General features: G+C 47.9%; 1 protein-coding gene across 2 annotated transcripts in view; it reads left to right on the top strand.

The window, feature by feature from the left end:
* Positions 1-16,256, top strand: part of LOC142475031 (uncharacterized) — a 31,718-nt gene extending 15,462 nt beyond the window's left edge. The window contains exons 1-2 of one of the 2 annotated variants that reach the window (XM_075581123.1): positions 3,874-3,977; positions 13,930-16,256. In XM_075581123.1, the coding sequence (XP_075437238.1) occupies positions 14,037-16,049 (2,013 nt within the window). In that variant the 5' untranslated portion in view covers positions 3,874-3,977; positions 13,930-14,036 and the 3' untranslated portion in view covers positions 16,050-16,256. Of the gene's footprint in view, positions 1-3,873; positions 3,978-13,929 lie in introns of those variants that run through there. The other variant, XM_075581122.1, reaches the window with a different exon arrangement.
* The last annotated feature ends 893 nt before the right edge of the window (positions 16,257-17,149 follow it).

The following is a 17,149-nucleotide window of genomic DNA, read 5'->3' as shown; positions in this document are numbered from 1 at the left end:
AAGACAGGAAAGAGGGCAGATGAGAGGATAAGAGGGGGGAGAGAGGGCAAGAAGAGAGTGCTGAGGGTAGAGAGAGGAAAGAGAGAAGGGGGGGAGATAGAGTGGAAGGGGAGTATGAGGAGCAAACCGGAGGGGGAGAAAAAACAAGAGATTAGGGAGGGCGCTGTTAGATTGGTGACCGCAAAGAAGGGGGAGGTACGAAAACACATAGGAGTGTAGACGGACACCAAATGTAGACGGACGTTCACAGAGGTACACACTTGGAGTCGTTTATAATGTGAAATTATAATAAGGCTTCATTGTGCCTTTTCCTTTTCATCAGGAAATTCATCCAAACGGGGGGGGGGGGGGGGAACAAAGCTTCTATTCACTTGGGAGTATTTCTAGTGAAACACTATGCAATAATTCACATCTCCCTTAGTCAAGCAGTTCTTGCAGCCCCAAAACATATAACATGAAATAAGCAGATATAAGCAGTCTCTTAAGAATAAAAGTCTTATCTGTTTCTTGGAGGGAAAATCTCACTTCCTGGTTCAGCTTCAGGTGCAGTAGTTTTCCCTGTGTCTTGAAATCAGCTCCAAGGGTCAGCTCTCAGTCAGAGCTAAGGGGAGAGTCACTTCCTGTCTGAACAGACAGGTTTTTGTAAACAATCTAATCAGGCAGGTGGTGTTTAGTAATTAACTACCAAAGGTTAACCACCACACTGCTGGATTAAAGGCACATTACTGAACAGGGATAAGTCCCCTGTTACATACCTCCCCTGTTTGTGGGAAGCTCGGGCTTACCACGGCCAAAGCCCATCCTTCCACTCTCATTCTAGATATCTCTGTGACTTGAATGAGAGTGGATGGAGGAAGAGAACCCTCTGTCCCGCTGGGATTGGAGCCCTTTCTCCAGTTTATTTTTGTCTCCTCCCGAAGATGCTTGAGATCAGCACTCCTCAGTCGCTCAAGGAGGACTTTTTCCACGTAAAGTCTTTTTATCACGTGCGCGGTCTTGAGAATTCTGTTGCGTCGGGCACTCATCTTTTTGTAGACAAAGTGTATGGCAACAGTTGTAGAGCAGTTAGGACTAGCCCTTAGAGTTATCTGCTCTTGAAGTGGTCTTTCTGCAGCTTCTCCACACCACGGAGTCGCCAGTTCAGCTTCTTTGGGACTGAGTTGAACCTCCACCTCCTTTTCCAGAGAACATCCTATTTTTCCAGCTTCCTCAGCTAAGGATTCTTCTGGCTTTGATTCTGCACTCCTACCTCTGTTTGTTGCCTGTTGGGCAGCTGTAGGTTTGGCTAGTGCTTTCTTTGGTGGCTCAAACTTCGTAATTTTGTTTTGAAGTTGCGTGGAGTCCCCAACTCTCACTGTACCCTTGTCCTTACGGGCATTAGTTACTGTGGGATACTGGTGCTTGGGCAGAGCCAATACCTTTTTCCGTATTGGAGGAATCTGTATCAGAGTCTCCTTCATATTCTGGAGCTCTGTAATTTTTGTCGTCAAGGTTGCCGCTGGGTCTGTTTTCACCTTGGTGTACTGACTCAAGGGAATGGAACAGTCTCTCTCCAGCTCTTGCTCCAGTTTCTGAGCCTTCTCACGCTCCCTCTCATATAGAGTCACCTGGTATCGAAGCGCCGCTTCCAACGATGCTCTGAAGACATGCAGCGTGGCCTTTAGCTCCTCATACTGCTCTGTGGGGACGTACTGGGTATTCAGACGTTCCTGCAGCGCTTGTACCTCTTTAGCAGCCTGCAGTTTTTCTTCCTGTAGCGTTTGCTGCTTCTCCTCAGCATACTGGAGGTGTGTACGCAGACCTTGCAGTTGGTTCTGCAGTCGGTGCTCTGCGTCAAACTTTTCCTTGACTTCTTCTGTTAACTGAAAATTTCTTCTTTCAGTTTTAAGTTTTCTCTTTGTAATCTTGAATTTTCTCCTTTTTCAGTCTCTGTATTCTTCAGGGCTTCTTTGCAGTCCTCCTTCCATTTACATACATCTGCTTTGAGAATGACCATCTCCTGGCGTGAGACTTCCTTCTCTAGGTTGAGGGTCTGAAGCTCCTTCTGAGAGACTTTGAGATCTGTATCAAGATTACCAATAGTTTCTTTAGCAATGTCCAGCTCCTCAGTGAGACTGTGTAGTTCCTTTCTGGAAACTTCCAGGTCTGTGCGGCAGCTGTTAGTCTCATGATGTGAGGCATTCAGTGCTCTGCGGAGTGTCTGAACCTCTTTCTGAGATACGTCCACTTCTATCCGGACACTGTTGATCTCCTGTTGTGAGGCATTCAGCTCTATGCGCAGAGTGTGAACCTCTTGCTGGAAGACTGTGATCTGCTTCAGTGCCTCCTCATACTTCCGCTTTAGCGTAGCCACCATTTTGTGAGATTGGCTCTGCTTTACATCCATGGCGGAAATAGTACCACTCATGGGTCACCATCTGTATTCACTGCTTCAGCGAAACTTTTAAAAACAACAAACACCTATCCCTGACTCACTTCTTGAACCCTGACTATGGCTAGAAGGCAAAATCCCTAATTCAATGACCGTATTACACGTTGTGATAGGTAATTAAAGGTTTACCTGCTTCAGCAGTCTCTCTCCTCTTGGGATTGGGGCAAAGAGTCCATCTGTGTTTTTGTAAGTTTCAGGGCAGTGTAAGTTTCAGTGGTGTGTGTCCCTTTAAATCTGATCTCTGCTGCATGAGAGGTTTTTTTTTTTTTTCTCAGACTTTGTAGGCAAAAAGCATAACAAATAATTTCACATAAAAACTCCGGTCCTTTTTAACTACAAAGACACCTCTTGTCCCACCTCGGACACCAAATGTAGACGGACGTTCACAGAGGTACACACTTGGAGTCGTTTATAATGTGAAATTATAATAAGGCTTTATTGTGCCTTTTCCTTTTCATCAGGAAATTCATCCAAACCAGGGGGGGGGGGGACAAAACTTCTATTCACTTGGGAGTATTTCTAGTGAAACACTATGCAATAATTCACATCTCCCTTAGTCAAGCAGTTCTCGCAGCCCCAAAACATATAACATGAAATAAGCAGTCTCTTAAGAATAAAAGTCTTATCTGTTTCTTGGAGGGAAAATCTCACTTCCTGGTTCAGGTGCAGTAGTTTTCCCTGTGTCTTGAAATCAGCTCCAAGGGTCAGCTCTCAGTCAGAGCTAAGGAGAGAGTCACTTCCTGTCTGAACAGACAGGTTTTTGTAAACAATCTAATCAGGCAGGTGGTGTTTAGTAATTAACTACCAGAGGTTAACCACCACACTGCTGGATTAAAGGCACATTACTGAACAGGGATAAGTCCCCTGTTACAAGGAGCAAGAATACAAAAGAGGGTACAAAAAAATAAAGAAAGAACAAAACAGAAACGAGGATAGGCAGTTAAGCAAATTAACACATGGTTAGCGCAGCAGGTTAATTAATGAATCCATGCAAGGGTGTGGAGGGGGGGAAAAAGACAAAGTTTTGAGTTGAAGTTTTAAAGTTGGGTTTTCCAGGAAAAATGGGTGGAAGAGTTACAAAATGGCATATACTATAAGAGTATTTCGTTTTACATTGGATAATGCTCCATAGCGCGGGGGGTTAGGAGGTAGCTCCGCTCTCCTGGCAGTGGGCATGGGCCTCAACCACACTGACCAAGGTACATTGAGGTCAGTTGGGAAAGACCCGGGGAATGTGGACTTCCTACAGAACGGGAGCCTTGCAGTGATGACCGGTGTGGTGGACGCAAGGGCACGGGGTCCCCGGGCACATGAGCTCAGACCAGCAAGGTCTGGTAAAAGCTCAGAACAGTTGATATTGATGTCTATTATGATGCTGTCTATACCACATGTTGTGTTGTCTCCCCTGTCTATTTTTGTGTGTATTCCCCCCCCCCCTATCCCGACCCCCTACATGGAGCGACTACAGGAGCATTCGGAGCCACGCGGTCTAACGGCAACTCAGCCATTGTCCGGCAAAATCACTCGTATCAGTGCACAGAATAGGGTAAGCAGATCTATACACACACCACAATGTCTGTAACCTGGTTATCTCAAAATGTGAAAGGCTTTAATAGTCCGCAGAAGCGGAGGGTTGCCTTTTCTGAATATAAGAAAAGAAGATAGACGTTTTGTTCCTACAGGAAACACATTTCAGAGCCAGACACAACCCCAAATATCTAGATGCCCAATACCGGCAGTTTTATCTAGCCTCAGCAAGAGAAAAAAAGAAAGGGGTGGCTATACTCCTACATAATAATTTCCCATTCAAAATAGATAAGATTAAAAGGGATGTGGAGGGCAGATATCTTATTCTGATAGGGACAATACAAACAGTAGACTGACCTTGGCCTCAGTCTATGCCCCATGTGAGAACGACCCGCAGTTCTTTAGATCTTTCTTCACACTCCTAAAGGAATCCTATCCCCGCACTTGCTGAGGATGTTCAAGCATATTCTAACAGGGGGCTCCTTCTCAGACAGGAAGTTGCAAGCGTCCATCTCAGTGATCCATAAACAGGGCAAAGATCCCACCAATTGTCCAAGCTATCGGCCAATATCTTTGATTAACTCAGATATTAAAATCTACTCCAAATTACTGGCCAATAGATTGAGTTCGATTCTGCCCAGGCTGATTCACCCAGATCAGGTTGGCTTCATCGCAGGTAGGCAAGCGGCCGATAATACTAGAAGGATAATCGATACTATAGATTACATAAATGCCAACAAGATCCCGGGAATGATTGTAAGCTTAGACGCAGAAAAAGCCTTTGACAGAATCGACTGGCCATACCTGGATGCCACGCTTGCAGCATTTGGAATGGGGGAAACGGTAATACGGGCAATCAAAGCGCTGTACACAAATCCAACAGCGCGGGTAATCCATCAAGGATACCCGTCAGACTCGCTGCAAATTAAAAGTGGTACAAGACAGGGCTGCCCACTTTCGCCACTGTTGTTCGCCCTATGCATGGAACCACTTGCAAACCACATTCGCAGTAATAAAGACATCACGGGAATCCACATACAGTCTCAGGAGTACAAAACCGCGTTATACGCCGATGATGTTATCCTGACACTGTCAAAGCCCCTAGTCTCCCTACCCAACCTCTTTGACCTCCTGGACCAATTCAACTCAGTTTCGGGGTTTAAAATCAACCAATCAAAATCGGAGGCGCTAAGCCTGAACCTCCCCAAAACTACCGAAAAACTAGTAGAGATTAACTTTAATCTGAATTGGCAACCCAAGATGATTAAATACCTGGGAGTTAATCTCACGAAGGAGGTTAAATCGCTATATAAGGCAAATTACCCTAAACTCTTACAATCTTTGAGAAGGGAGCTGAAGGAATGGGCGACGTTCGGTATCTCCTGGATTGGAAGAATTTATAGCGTAAAGATGAACCTTCTGCCCAGACTCTTATACCTTTTCCAGACACTCCCCATACCCATAGATAGAGCGGAGATAAGTGACTTGCAGGCTCAGATCTTTAAATTTATTTGGAACAATAGGAAAGCTAGGATACCAGCGACAACACTGATTAAACCCAAAACAGCAGGCGGACTGGCGGTACCTTGCTTGTTCTCATATTACAGAGCGGCACAATTGAGCCAAATTATCCAATGGCACATAGATCCTGAGCGCCGTAGATGGGTGAAGCTGGAGAGCGAACTGTGTGCCCCATTGGACATTCAGAATCTGATTTGGTACCCAAAACTTAGGTTAAAGAAAATCTCGAGACCGCTATCCTCAATAACTAACTCACTCTCGATTTGGGAAGCCACTAAATTTAAATGCGCCTTAACCAAGCGATACTCCCTGATGACACCACTATTCGGCAACCCAGATTTTGCTGGACGAGGGACACTTTATAGTCTGGAAGCAGAAGGGATACGGGAGGTTGAGGGATCTGGAGGGCATAAGCACTATTAAAACATTCACGCAAATTCAGGCCGACAAAGGCATCCCCAACACAGAATTTTTTAGATACCTCCAGATCCGGGCATTTTACACCAAATACAAGAACCGTCCTAAAGTGACGAATTTCGAATCGCTCTGTGCACGAGGGCACAACACCTCGGGACTTACATCTTGGTTGTACAGAGAGATAGTCGATCCTGGGAACGGCCCCAACACACGTCTTGACTACATGACCCACTGGGAGAAAGACTTAGGGGAGACTTTAGAGGACGAGGACTGGACAGACATACTCGAGGCGACAGCAAAAACATCGATTTGTACGACGTTGAAGGAGAACTCATATAAGGTGTTAATGAGGTGGTATCTCACTCCAGTTAGATTATCAAAATTTGTCACGAGTTACTCCCCCTTGTGTCCTAGACAATGTGGAGAGCCCGGAGACCTGCTGCACATGCTGTGGTCTTGCCCTCGACTGCGCCCAATATGGGAACAGATTCAGAATTGGTTGGAGAGGATCTTGGGCCTCAAAATTCCTCTAGACCTTTGGCTATTTCTCCTAAATCGGCCACTGGAGGGCCTGTCGAGAGCGGGGAACAATTGATCGCTCATTTTGCGACGGCAGTGAGGTGTGAGACGGCAGCATTGTGGAAGCAAAATACAACTCCATCGTTAGAAAAGATTCGTAACAGAATTTGGTTTGTTTGCCAGATGGAGAAGTTGACTAGTTTGGTCAACGACACTGGCGCAAATTTCCAAAAAGTCTGGTTCCCCTGGCTGGCACAGACTGACATTACAGGGGTGAGCAATGCCACCATTTGGCTGTAATAATGGAAGGAGAGTTCTCCTTCGACGCGTTCCGGACGGTAACAGGGTGAGTACGAGCCCCAGATACAGACCAGAGAGGTGACGTGGAAGGAACAGCCCAACTCAGGGCTGCACAACACGAGCCGAGAGCTCCAAGAAGTTGCAAGAAGTTGTGGAATACGGGTCAACCCCCCCTCCCCATCCCCCCTACCCCATCTCTGCCCCCCCCTTGTGTTACCCCCCCTTCCCTACATGTGTCTCCCCCAATGTGTCACTACCCTTCCCCCCCTGAGTCGATGTACTATGTGTAAAAGAATCAGCAAGTTATGTAGCAACCTCAGATAATATTGGCCAAAAAATGTCTTCACACTGCTGTATGCTTGGAAAAAGATGAAAATAAAAAGTTGGAAAAAAAAACCCAACACTCACTGGGATAAGGAAATGAAAGTAATTGTCCTTGGAACGAAATAAATTGTCCTTTGCTTGCCAGTGCAAGAAATGCAGCCTTGGTTTTAAAAGTCCTGTGTTTATGTTGTTGTTAACCCCTTCACTCGTGGACGGGTTGCTGCTGTACTGGAACAAAGTCTTGCATCTTTATATCATGGATTAAAATTCAAGAATCACACTGGGAATAATTGGGAAGCCACATTTATAGACTGCCCAAAGCTATCTTTAACATGTGGATCCAATCCCCTCATGGGAACAAAAAAACCACGAATAGCCAAGTGACCCACAATTCATAAGACCGGTCAAAAGGGCTGTCATGTCAGGTTCACACCCATGCCACTTAGAATACCTGGGCTACACCCATTTCTTGGGGCCACTGTGTCTGGGCTCTGTCTTAAAGGTGTCACTAGCCTGACATCTGCTGTGCATCAGTATGCCAGTATTGTATACATTATGGGCCTCTGGGTCTTGTCATAATTGACACTCTTTTAGACAGGGGACTCTAAATATGTGTGAGCCTTTTGAGGCTCCATCATAAAAATAATTACAACCCTTTAAGGCTTGGTCATAAAAATACCGAAGCTCATTCACCCATATCACAGCTGGAGGTCCAAGTAATTCCTGCTTGGACTTACAAAAAAATACATCCTGCCTTACATTTAAGATCTGCTATCATGTGTTGGTTAAAGGGTATGGCAAGCAAGGCATCTTGTCTTTTACCCTCGCAGACAGGGAATGCATGGCAAATCAGGTATTAACCCTTTCCTCCCCGTCACACCTCCCCCACTCAAGACGCAGGGACTGCCCTGACCACCCCGTCCAGTGGCTGGGCAGGCCTGCCAGCTCTTGATGTTAGTAAGTCCTGAGGGCTGTCCTGGCGGGAAAGTCCATCAGCATTACCATGCTCACTTCCCTTCTTGTGCTGGATGGTGAAGTTCCACTCCTGTATGGCAAGATTCCAGCGCAAAAGTTTAGCATTTTCCCCCGACACCCTCTGTAACCAACTGAAAGGATTGTGGTCAGTTATTACTGTGAAATGTCTGCCATACAAATAAGGCTGTAACTTCTTTAGAGCCCACACTATGGCCAGACACTCCTTCTCAATGGTGGCATATGCCACCTCTCTAGGCAGCAGTTTGCGGCTTAGATATACTACCGGGTGCTCATCGCCCTCCTCCCCCACTTGGCTGAGTACAGCACCAATGCCAAAGTCTGAGGCATCAGTCTGCACCAGGAACTTTTTTGCATAGTCTGGAGCAGCAAGTATAGGAGCGCTGGCTAGTGCAGTCTTTAATGCTTGAAACGAGACCTCACAGGCAGGAGACCAGACTACCAGCACAGACTGTCGCTTCTGGGTCAAGTCAGTCAGGGGTTTGGCAATGGCGCTATACTGAGGGACAAACTTCCTGTAGTATACTGCGGTGCCTAGGAAAGCCATGACTTGCTTCTTGGTTTTGGGAATGGGCCACTGCACTATAGCTTCCACCTTAGCTGGTTCTGGCTTAAGATGCCCGCCACCCACCCTGTGCCCTGGGTACAATACCTCTGCCATCCCTATTGAGCATTTGGTGGGTTTCAACGTGAGTCCCGCTTCCCTAATCCTGGCTAGCACCGCAGCTACATGCACTAAGTGTGAGTCCCACGAATTACTAAAGACAGCAATGTCGTCCAGGTATGCCCTTGCAAACCCTTGCATACCTTCCAGCAAACGATTGACCAGGCGTTGAAAGGCAGCCGGTGCATTTTTCATCCCGAATGGCATCACTAGAAATTCATAGAGGCCACTTGGGGTAATAAATGCAGACTTCTCTCTTGCCTCCTGGGTCAAAGGGATCCTCCAGTACCCTTTACTGAAATCCATAGTCGTCAGATACCTTGCCCCCGCGAGTTCATCTAACCACTCATCCATGCGGGGCATGGGGTAGGCATCTGACACCGTGCCCGTATTGAGCTGCCGGTAGTCCACACAGAACCGGGTGGTTCTGTCCTTTTTAGGCACCAGGACTACCGGATAAGCCCAAGGGCTCTGGGACGGTACAATTACCCCTAGTGCCTGCATCTCTTCTACCTCCCTCTCTATACTGCCCTTCACCTCTGCTGACACTCTATAAGCGTGCTTATGCAGAGGTCTCAGATCCCCTGTCAGCACTGGGTGTTCTGTAATGTGTGTCTTCCCTGGCTTGTCTGAAAACAGAGCCCTATACTTCTCTAGCATAGCCCTGGCATCTGCTCTCTGCCTGACACTCAGCTGAGCCCCTATCTCCACCTGCTCTATGGTACCTCCCTGCCTAGCCTCCCCCAGGAGATCAGGCAGAGCATTACTCGCCGAATCCCCCATCGGTGGGCAGCAAATGGCCAGCACCGATGCCACACTCGGTGCTATGTCCTCCTTCAGCATGTTGATGTGATAAGTCTTATTTCTCCCTATCTCTGCATCTACCTGTACAACATAGTTGCACTCATTCATCTTTCGCAGAACCGGATACGGTCCCGACCAGGCAGCCATTGATTTGTTTTCCCGAATGGGCTTGAGAACAAGTACCTGCTGTCCTGGGATGAACTCTCTGCTACGGGCATTCTGATCATACCAAGTCTTCTGCTTGTTCTGAGCAGCCCTAAGGTTGTCCTGTGCCAACCCCATAAGCATCTCTAACCGGTCTCTGAGATCTATCACATACTGAAGCACAGACGCATCGGTAGTGGTAGAATGTAGCGCTTTCCTCACCAGCTGTGAACCCTGAGGGGTCCCACGAGATCCATAGCTACCCGCTGAAAGGGTTCCCCTATTACCGGTAACGGGTTCAGGGGTGCCTTCACACGGTCACCTGCCTTACCTACTCGCTGGCAGGCATCACAGGATCGGCAGAACTCTGCCGCCTCGCTGGATGCCCCCGGCCAGTAGTAACGCTGCAACAGCCGGGCACGCGTCCTAGCGACCCCGCTAGTGGAATGGAGTGGGCTACCCGCAACAACTGCTGCCTATATTCCCGGGGTACCACTAGCTGTCTCTTCCCCGTCCATACCTCATCTAACCCGGTGGTCCCTTGCTCTCTGTATAGGAGCCCACGGTACCACAAGAAGTAATCAGACCACTTGCTTGGCTTAGACTCGGACGCCCGCAGTCTCATGCCCTCCAAGCTGGGATCAGATCGCACCGCATCCCTAAACTGGGCACCTAACTCTGTTCACCTCCCGGTCACATCTGAGTCAGGGGGACAGGGAACAGTAAGTCAGTGTCAGAAAGCGACTGAGTCTGGCTTACCTGAGTGGTCTCTGCAGAGACTACTGGAACTGTAGGTCCCAAATGCAGGGGGCGGGCTGGTTCTGCTGCGATCCTTGCTGACTGGCTCCTGGTGATCGCTGCAACAGGTGCCAGCTCAGTGGTAAAAACACAGGTAACGTGTCCTAGGTCGTTACCCAGCAAGACCTCAGAATCTAACCCAGGCAAAACCCCCACCTCCCTCATGCCACGTCCGGCACCCCAGTCCAAAAAGACCCGGGCAACCTGGAGTGACCGCGGTCCTCCGTCTGGCATTGTCACTTGCATCCCGGTGCCCGGGAGCAAATCCTCTGGCCGCACCATATCAGGGCGAACCAGAGTCACGGTGGCACCGGAGTCTAGCAAGCCGTCCGCCTGCCGGTCTCCGATGGTCACCTTCCGCAGATGCTTCTGCCGGACATTGTTGGGCTGCATCCCGACTGGAGCAACCTGATTTCCCCCGCTCTCAGCTGCTGGTCCTGAGGTGGCAAGTGCAGTCTCTCCGCTGGGCATCCCTCTGTGGGCTGGTTCTACGGCTTTACTTGGCTCCTCTGTGTGTGCCGGTCGCACATGGCGACCGGCCTCGCAGCTGGTGAGCGTTGCCCCTGATGGGGTCCCTTGGACCGGTCCTGGTCCGGACCGTCTGGCCTGAGATGCCCGACCTTGTTGCAAGTGTAACACCGCCTCTCATGCTTGAACTCTGCAGCCTTGGGTACGCTGTTTGCTGCCACAGGCTGGTGTGTCCACGGAGGGGTAGTCAGCGCCCTGGGCCGCAGGGCCCGCTCTTTTGGATGCTACAGGGTCCTTCATTGCAACTCGGCTGGCCACATACTCATCTGCCATTCTCGCTGCATCCTCATAGGTCTGAGGTTTATGGTCATAGACCCATCCCCTCACATCTGTGGGAAGCTGCTGCAGCAGCTGCTCTTGAAAGAATAAGTCCAGCAGGGTATGGAATTTTGTAACCCCATTCCCCTCCACCCACTGAGTCCCGTGCAAAGCCATCCTACTGGCATAGGTGCTGTATGACTCTCCGGGGAGTACTACCCCTGTCCGGAACTTGCCCCTGTAAGATTCTGGTGTCAGGGCATAGTGGGTTAGCAGCTTGCTTTTCACATGACCGTAGTCATCGGCATCCACGCGTGGAATACCCATCACAATCTGTTTGGCTTTGCCAGATAACAGTGGTCGCAGTCTGACCACCCAGTCCCTTCTTGGAATTCGGAACCGGGAACACTGCGTCTCGAAGTCATTCAGGAACGCATCAAGGTCATCTGTGCCATCCATGAACTTGCTGAAGCTTTGATGATCCGCCCGGGAAAGACTTTGTTCCCCGTTTGCAAGGTAGGAGTTGTGGGTTCTTCTGAGCACTGCTGTCAGGAGCTGTACCCGCTCCGCAGTGCTAACACCCGTTCCCAATGTAGCCAGAAGTGCAGTGAGCCCAGGGACGGCACGCTCGGCAGCCGCAGCTGCTACCTCGTCCGCAACCCCTGGTGCCAAGCCACCCACGACCAGGGGGTCACTAGCACTCTCCTCATGTCCTTGCAGCCCCGGAGTTAGAGGAACCGCCTGCACTCCGGGCTAAATAGCGTCAGCCAACACAGCAGCTACGGGGACTTGCCCCTCTGGTAGGACCTTGCGGTCCTCATGATGCTCCAAATCCTCCTCCAGTTGTGCCTTCGACCTCCCATCTGTCGGTAAGCCAGACCCTGCACATCTCTCCACGACTTTCTTTCTGGTCCATGACCTGAACCTTCCTGAGCGATCGCTCATGGTGCCTTCGGGGTATGGGTGAAGGGAACAGTGAAGTCTCTCGTGCTGTTTAGAAGTGTGTGTCAGTTGCTACTTGTCTGAGGAGCTCGCAAGCTACAAGGTCCTCACTATATTACAGAGCCCGCAGGAAACTGCAATATAGGTTCAATCAGTATACCACCAGCTGCCACCAGTTTTTTAAATGCTTGTTTCGATGACATCAACTTTTATCAACACATTTATATTTCTGGGTACTTGATTGAACAGAACAAGTTGCAAAATAAATTGCGATTTATTTCCTTAATAGACAAACACACGACATCTGCAGAATACACTTAAAACAACACTCTCACTGGGATAAGGAAATGAAACAAATTATCCTTGGAACGAAAGAAATTGTCCTTTGCTTGCCAGTGCAAGAAATGCAGCCTGTGGTTATGTGGTTGTTAACCCCTTCACTCCTGGACTGCTTGCTGCTGTACTGGAACAAAGTCTTGCATCTTTACATCATGGATTAAAATTCAAGAATCACACTGGGAATAATTGGGAAGCCACATTTATAGACTGCCCAAAGCTATCTTTAACATGTGGATCCAATCCCCTCGTGGGAACAAAAAAACCCACGAATAGCCAAGTGACCCACAATTCATAAGACCGGTCAAAAGGGCTGTCCGGTGGGCAGGGCGCATGGGTCAGGTTGACGCCCATGCCACTTAGCATACCTGGGCTACACCCATTTCTTGGGGCCACTGTGTCTGGGCTCTGTCTTAAAGGTGTCACTAGCCTGACATCTGCTGTGCATCAGCATTCCAGTATTGTATACATTATGGGCCTCTGGGTCTTGTCATAATTGACACTCTTTTAGACAAGGGGACTCTAAATCTGTGGGAGCCTTTTGAGGCTCCATCATAAAAATAATTACAACCCTTTAACGCTTGGTCATAAAAATACCGAAGCTCATTCACCCATATCATAGCTGGAGGTCCAAGTAATTCCTGCTTGGACTTACAAAAAAATACATCCTGCTTTACATTTAAGATCTGCTATCATGTGTTGGTTAGAGGGTATGGCAAGCAAGGCATCTTGTCTTTTACCCTCGCAGAAAGGGAATGGCCTGCACATGGGGAATAAAAATGGCGGGGACAGAACAACAACAGTAATGCATGGCAAATCAGGTATTAACCCTTTCCTCCCCGTCACTGTATGTATGTATGTATGTATGTATGTTACAGTATATCAGTGTTTAATAAAATGTAATGTTTGTATGGGGGAGAACCAGTAACACAAGAACAGACTCTTTGTTCCTGTAAGGAATTGGGGAACACGTCCCCTGCTGCGTGTTCCCTCTGTACCTGCTATATCCCAAGTCCCCGCGCTGGTTGCTGAGCGTGCGCGCATCCCCGCTCTTTTTACAGAGCACACACGCTGTTCTTCAAGCCATGCCACGGAGCTTAACTCCCTCGCGGCGCGCACACAGGACGTCGTGCAATGCTCCGCGGCAAGTGTTGACACTAATGCCACTTGTCTCCTGCAGCCTATCCCAGCCCCCACGCAGGCCGCGCCTCCGCCTCCTGTTCCATTGGTTCTCACTTCCTTTTAGTACTCAGCTCTCACTCTCTTGCATTGCTGAGCATAACTTGTTGTAGTTTCATTTTTACAATATACATCTACAGTTTACTTTCATCCTGAAGTGTTTGTGATATGCCAACTTACCTCTCCTTCATGACCTTTTGTAAGACAGTTTGTGCAACAGTAACTTTTTTTTAATCTCTTCTAGTACAAAGACAAGCTCCAATAATCCATACATGCCAATACTGCAAGGTTTCTATTAGCATTCAGGATTACCGCCTCAAACATCTGAAGTTCAAACACCCAAATGAGAATATGGAAAAGATGAGGACAGAACAATCTTGCAACATTCCAATAAATATGACAGAAAATGCATCTTCCAACCAGTCGAGGCAATTAATGAACAATGTAACTGCTTCTCATTCCAAAAGATATATATTAGCAGCTGCCATAGGAAAAGATCTTGGAGAAAGTGGGAAGAGTCTGACTTGGTTATCAGATCAGAACCTAAAGAAGAGGACACAGACCAGGGAGAGACCGCATGTATGTGGGGAATGTGAGAAGGGATTTAGTCAGTTATCCAACCTGATCAGACACAAGAAGACACACACAGGGGAGAGACCCCATTTATGTGGGGAATGTGGGAAGGGATTTAGTGAATCATACGTCCTGGGCATACACATGAGGACACACACAGGGGAGAGACCGCATGTATGTGGGGAATGTGGGAAGGAATTTTGTCAGTTATCCAACCTGATCAGACACAAGAAGACACACACAGGGGAGAGACCCCATTTATGTGGGGAATGTGGGAAGGGATTTAGTCTGTTATCCCACCTGAACATACACATGAGGACACACACTGGGGAGAGACCGCATGTATGTGGGGAATGTGGGAAGGGATTTAGTCAGTTATCCATCCTGAACACACACATGAGGACACACACTGGGGAGAGACAGCATGTATGTGGGGAATGTGGGAAGAGATTTAGTCAGTTATCCATCCTGAACACACACATGAGGACACACACTGGGGAAAGACTGCATGTATGTGGGGAATGTGGGAAGAGATTTAGTATGTTATCCAGTCTGAAAACACACATGAGGACACACACTGGGGAGAGACCGCATGTATGTGGGGAATGTGGGAAGAGATTTAGTGTGTTATCCAGTCTGAACACACACATGAGGACACACACTGGGGAAAGACCGCATGTATGTGGGGAATGTGAGAAGGGATTTAGTATGTTATCCAGTCTGAACTCACACATTAGGACACATACAGGGGAGAGACCGCATGTATGTGGGGAATGTGGGAAGGGATTTAGTATGTTATCCAGTCTGAACTCACACATTAGGACACACACAGGGGAGAGACCGCATGTATGTGGGGAATGTGGGAAGGGATTTAGTGCTTTATCCAGCCTGATCAAACACAAGAGGACACACACAGGGGAGAGACCGCATGTATGTGGGGAATGTGGGAAGGGATTTAGTGTGTCATCCAACCTGAACAAACACCTGAGGACACACACTGGGGAGAGACCGCATGTATGTGGGGAATGTGGGAAGGGATTTAGTCAGTTATTCAACCTGAACACACACATGAGGACACACACTGGGGAAAGACCGCATGTATGTGGGGAATGTGGGAAGGGATTTAGTCGGTTATCCATCCTGAACACACACATGAGGACACACACTAGGGAAAGACCGCATGTATGTGGGGAATGTGAGAAGGGATTTAGTCTGTTATCCATCCTGAACACACACATGAGGACACACACTGGGGAGAGACCGCATGTATGTGGGGAATGTGGGAAGGGATTTAGTATGTTATCCAGTCTGAACTCACACATTAGGACACACACAGGGGAGAGACCGCATGTATGTGGGGAATGTGGGAAGGGATTTAGTTATTTATCCAGCCTGATCATACACAAGAGGACACATACAGGGGAGAGACCGCATGTATGTGGGAAATGTGGGAAGGGATTTAGTCAGTTATCCATCCTGAACACACACATGAGGACACACACTGGGGAGAGACCGCATGTATGTGGGGAATGTGGGAATGGATTTAGTGTGTTATCCAGTCTGAACTCACACATTAGGACACACACAGGGGAGAGACCGCATGTATGTGGGGAATGTGGGAAGGGATTTAGTCAGTTATCCATCCTGAACACACACATGAGGACACACACTGGGGAGAGACCGCATGTATGTGGGGAATGTGGGAAGGGATTTAGTGTGTTATCCAGCCTGAACACACACAAGAGGACACATACAGTGGAGAGACTTATCTCTAAAGCCAGGCATGTTTAGGGATAACCAGCTACTAAGACGCTCACATAGAAATGCAAATATGTATTTGTTACTCTAAATCACAGTGAAAAGTGACTTTAGTTTATGGTGCCTAAAACGAGCATTTTAAAAAGCTAAAAAAGTTATAACTTTTTAAATACAGGTTATTTCCAAGCTGATTCTAATAAAATGTGCATTCCCCATTATGCTGAAGTGGTCTGTAGCCTCACTTACTGTAGCTGTGAATTGCATTAGTTACGCCGCGACCAATTGGCTTCTGGCATTAGGCCACAGACGACCTCCCGACCAACAGCCGTTTCTAGTGTAAGTTTTATTACTGTTTTCGGTAGGGGGTTAATTTAAGGGGTTTCCGGTTAGGGGCTTTTAGGGTAAGGGCTTAAGGTTGGGGGTTTAGGGTATGGGTGGGCTTAGGATATAGGGGTTTTAGGGTAGGGGGTTTAGGCACTTACCTTAGTGGTGAAGTAGCCAGTGGTGGGGTGAGTCGCAGCGAAACGGCAGCGACCTAGTGTCCTGTGAATACTGAGGTAGAGGACAGAGACAGACTAACGTCCCCAATGAGGGACATCAATGCAGCCGCCTTTACATACTGTATGTTATGTTCCTTTAATATGTCTAGAGAGCAGCAAGGGCTGACCATCTATTTACCAGGTTACACGTTGAAATGAAAGTGCACCTGAGGGGGTTAAGTGTCGCTATATATATATATATATATATATATGCAGTGGAAGCGCTGTATGCTGGGTGACAATGGGGAAAGACGGTTGCAGACCTGTCTAAGACATGCAAATGAACATACAGTAATATTTACAGTTGCTTTATGCTTTACTGTGGAGGGTTTTTGTCACTTTTTTTACCCACCATAACCTTAATGACAGTGGTGATTACCTAGTCTAGTCTCAAACCTGCTTGCCATTAAGACCAGCCTCACACTGATGATACCCATCAAGGTTGAAACATGTATGTGAGTAGGTCTAATGGCTTTGCATCTCATCCCAGCCTCTGTTTAAAAGCTGGGTGACAGTGGGGAAAGACAGGGTTGCAGACCTGTCTAAGACATGCAAATGAACATACAGTAATATTTACAGTTGCTATATATATAT

Source organism: Ascaphus truei, unplaced genomic scaffold (genome assembly GCF_040206685.1).
Source record: "Ascaphus truei isolate aAscTru1 unplaced genomic scaffold, aAscTru1.hap1 HAP1_SCAFFOLD_1063, whole genome shotgun sequence".
Lineage (NCBI taxonomy): Eukaryota > Metazoa > Chordata > Amphibia > Anura > Ascaphidae > Ascaphus > Ascaphus truei.
Note: the sequence above shows the minus strand (reverse complement) of the source record. Positions and strands in the feature narration are given on the sequence as shown.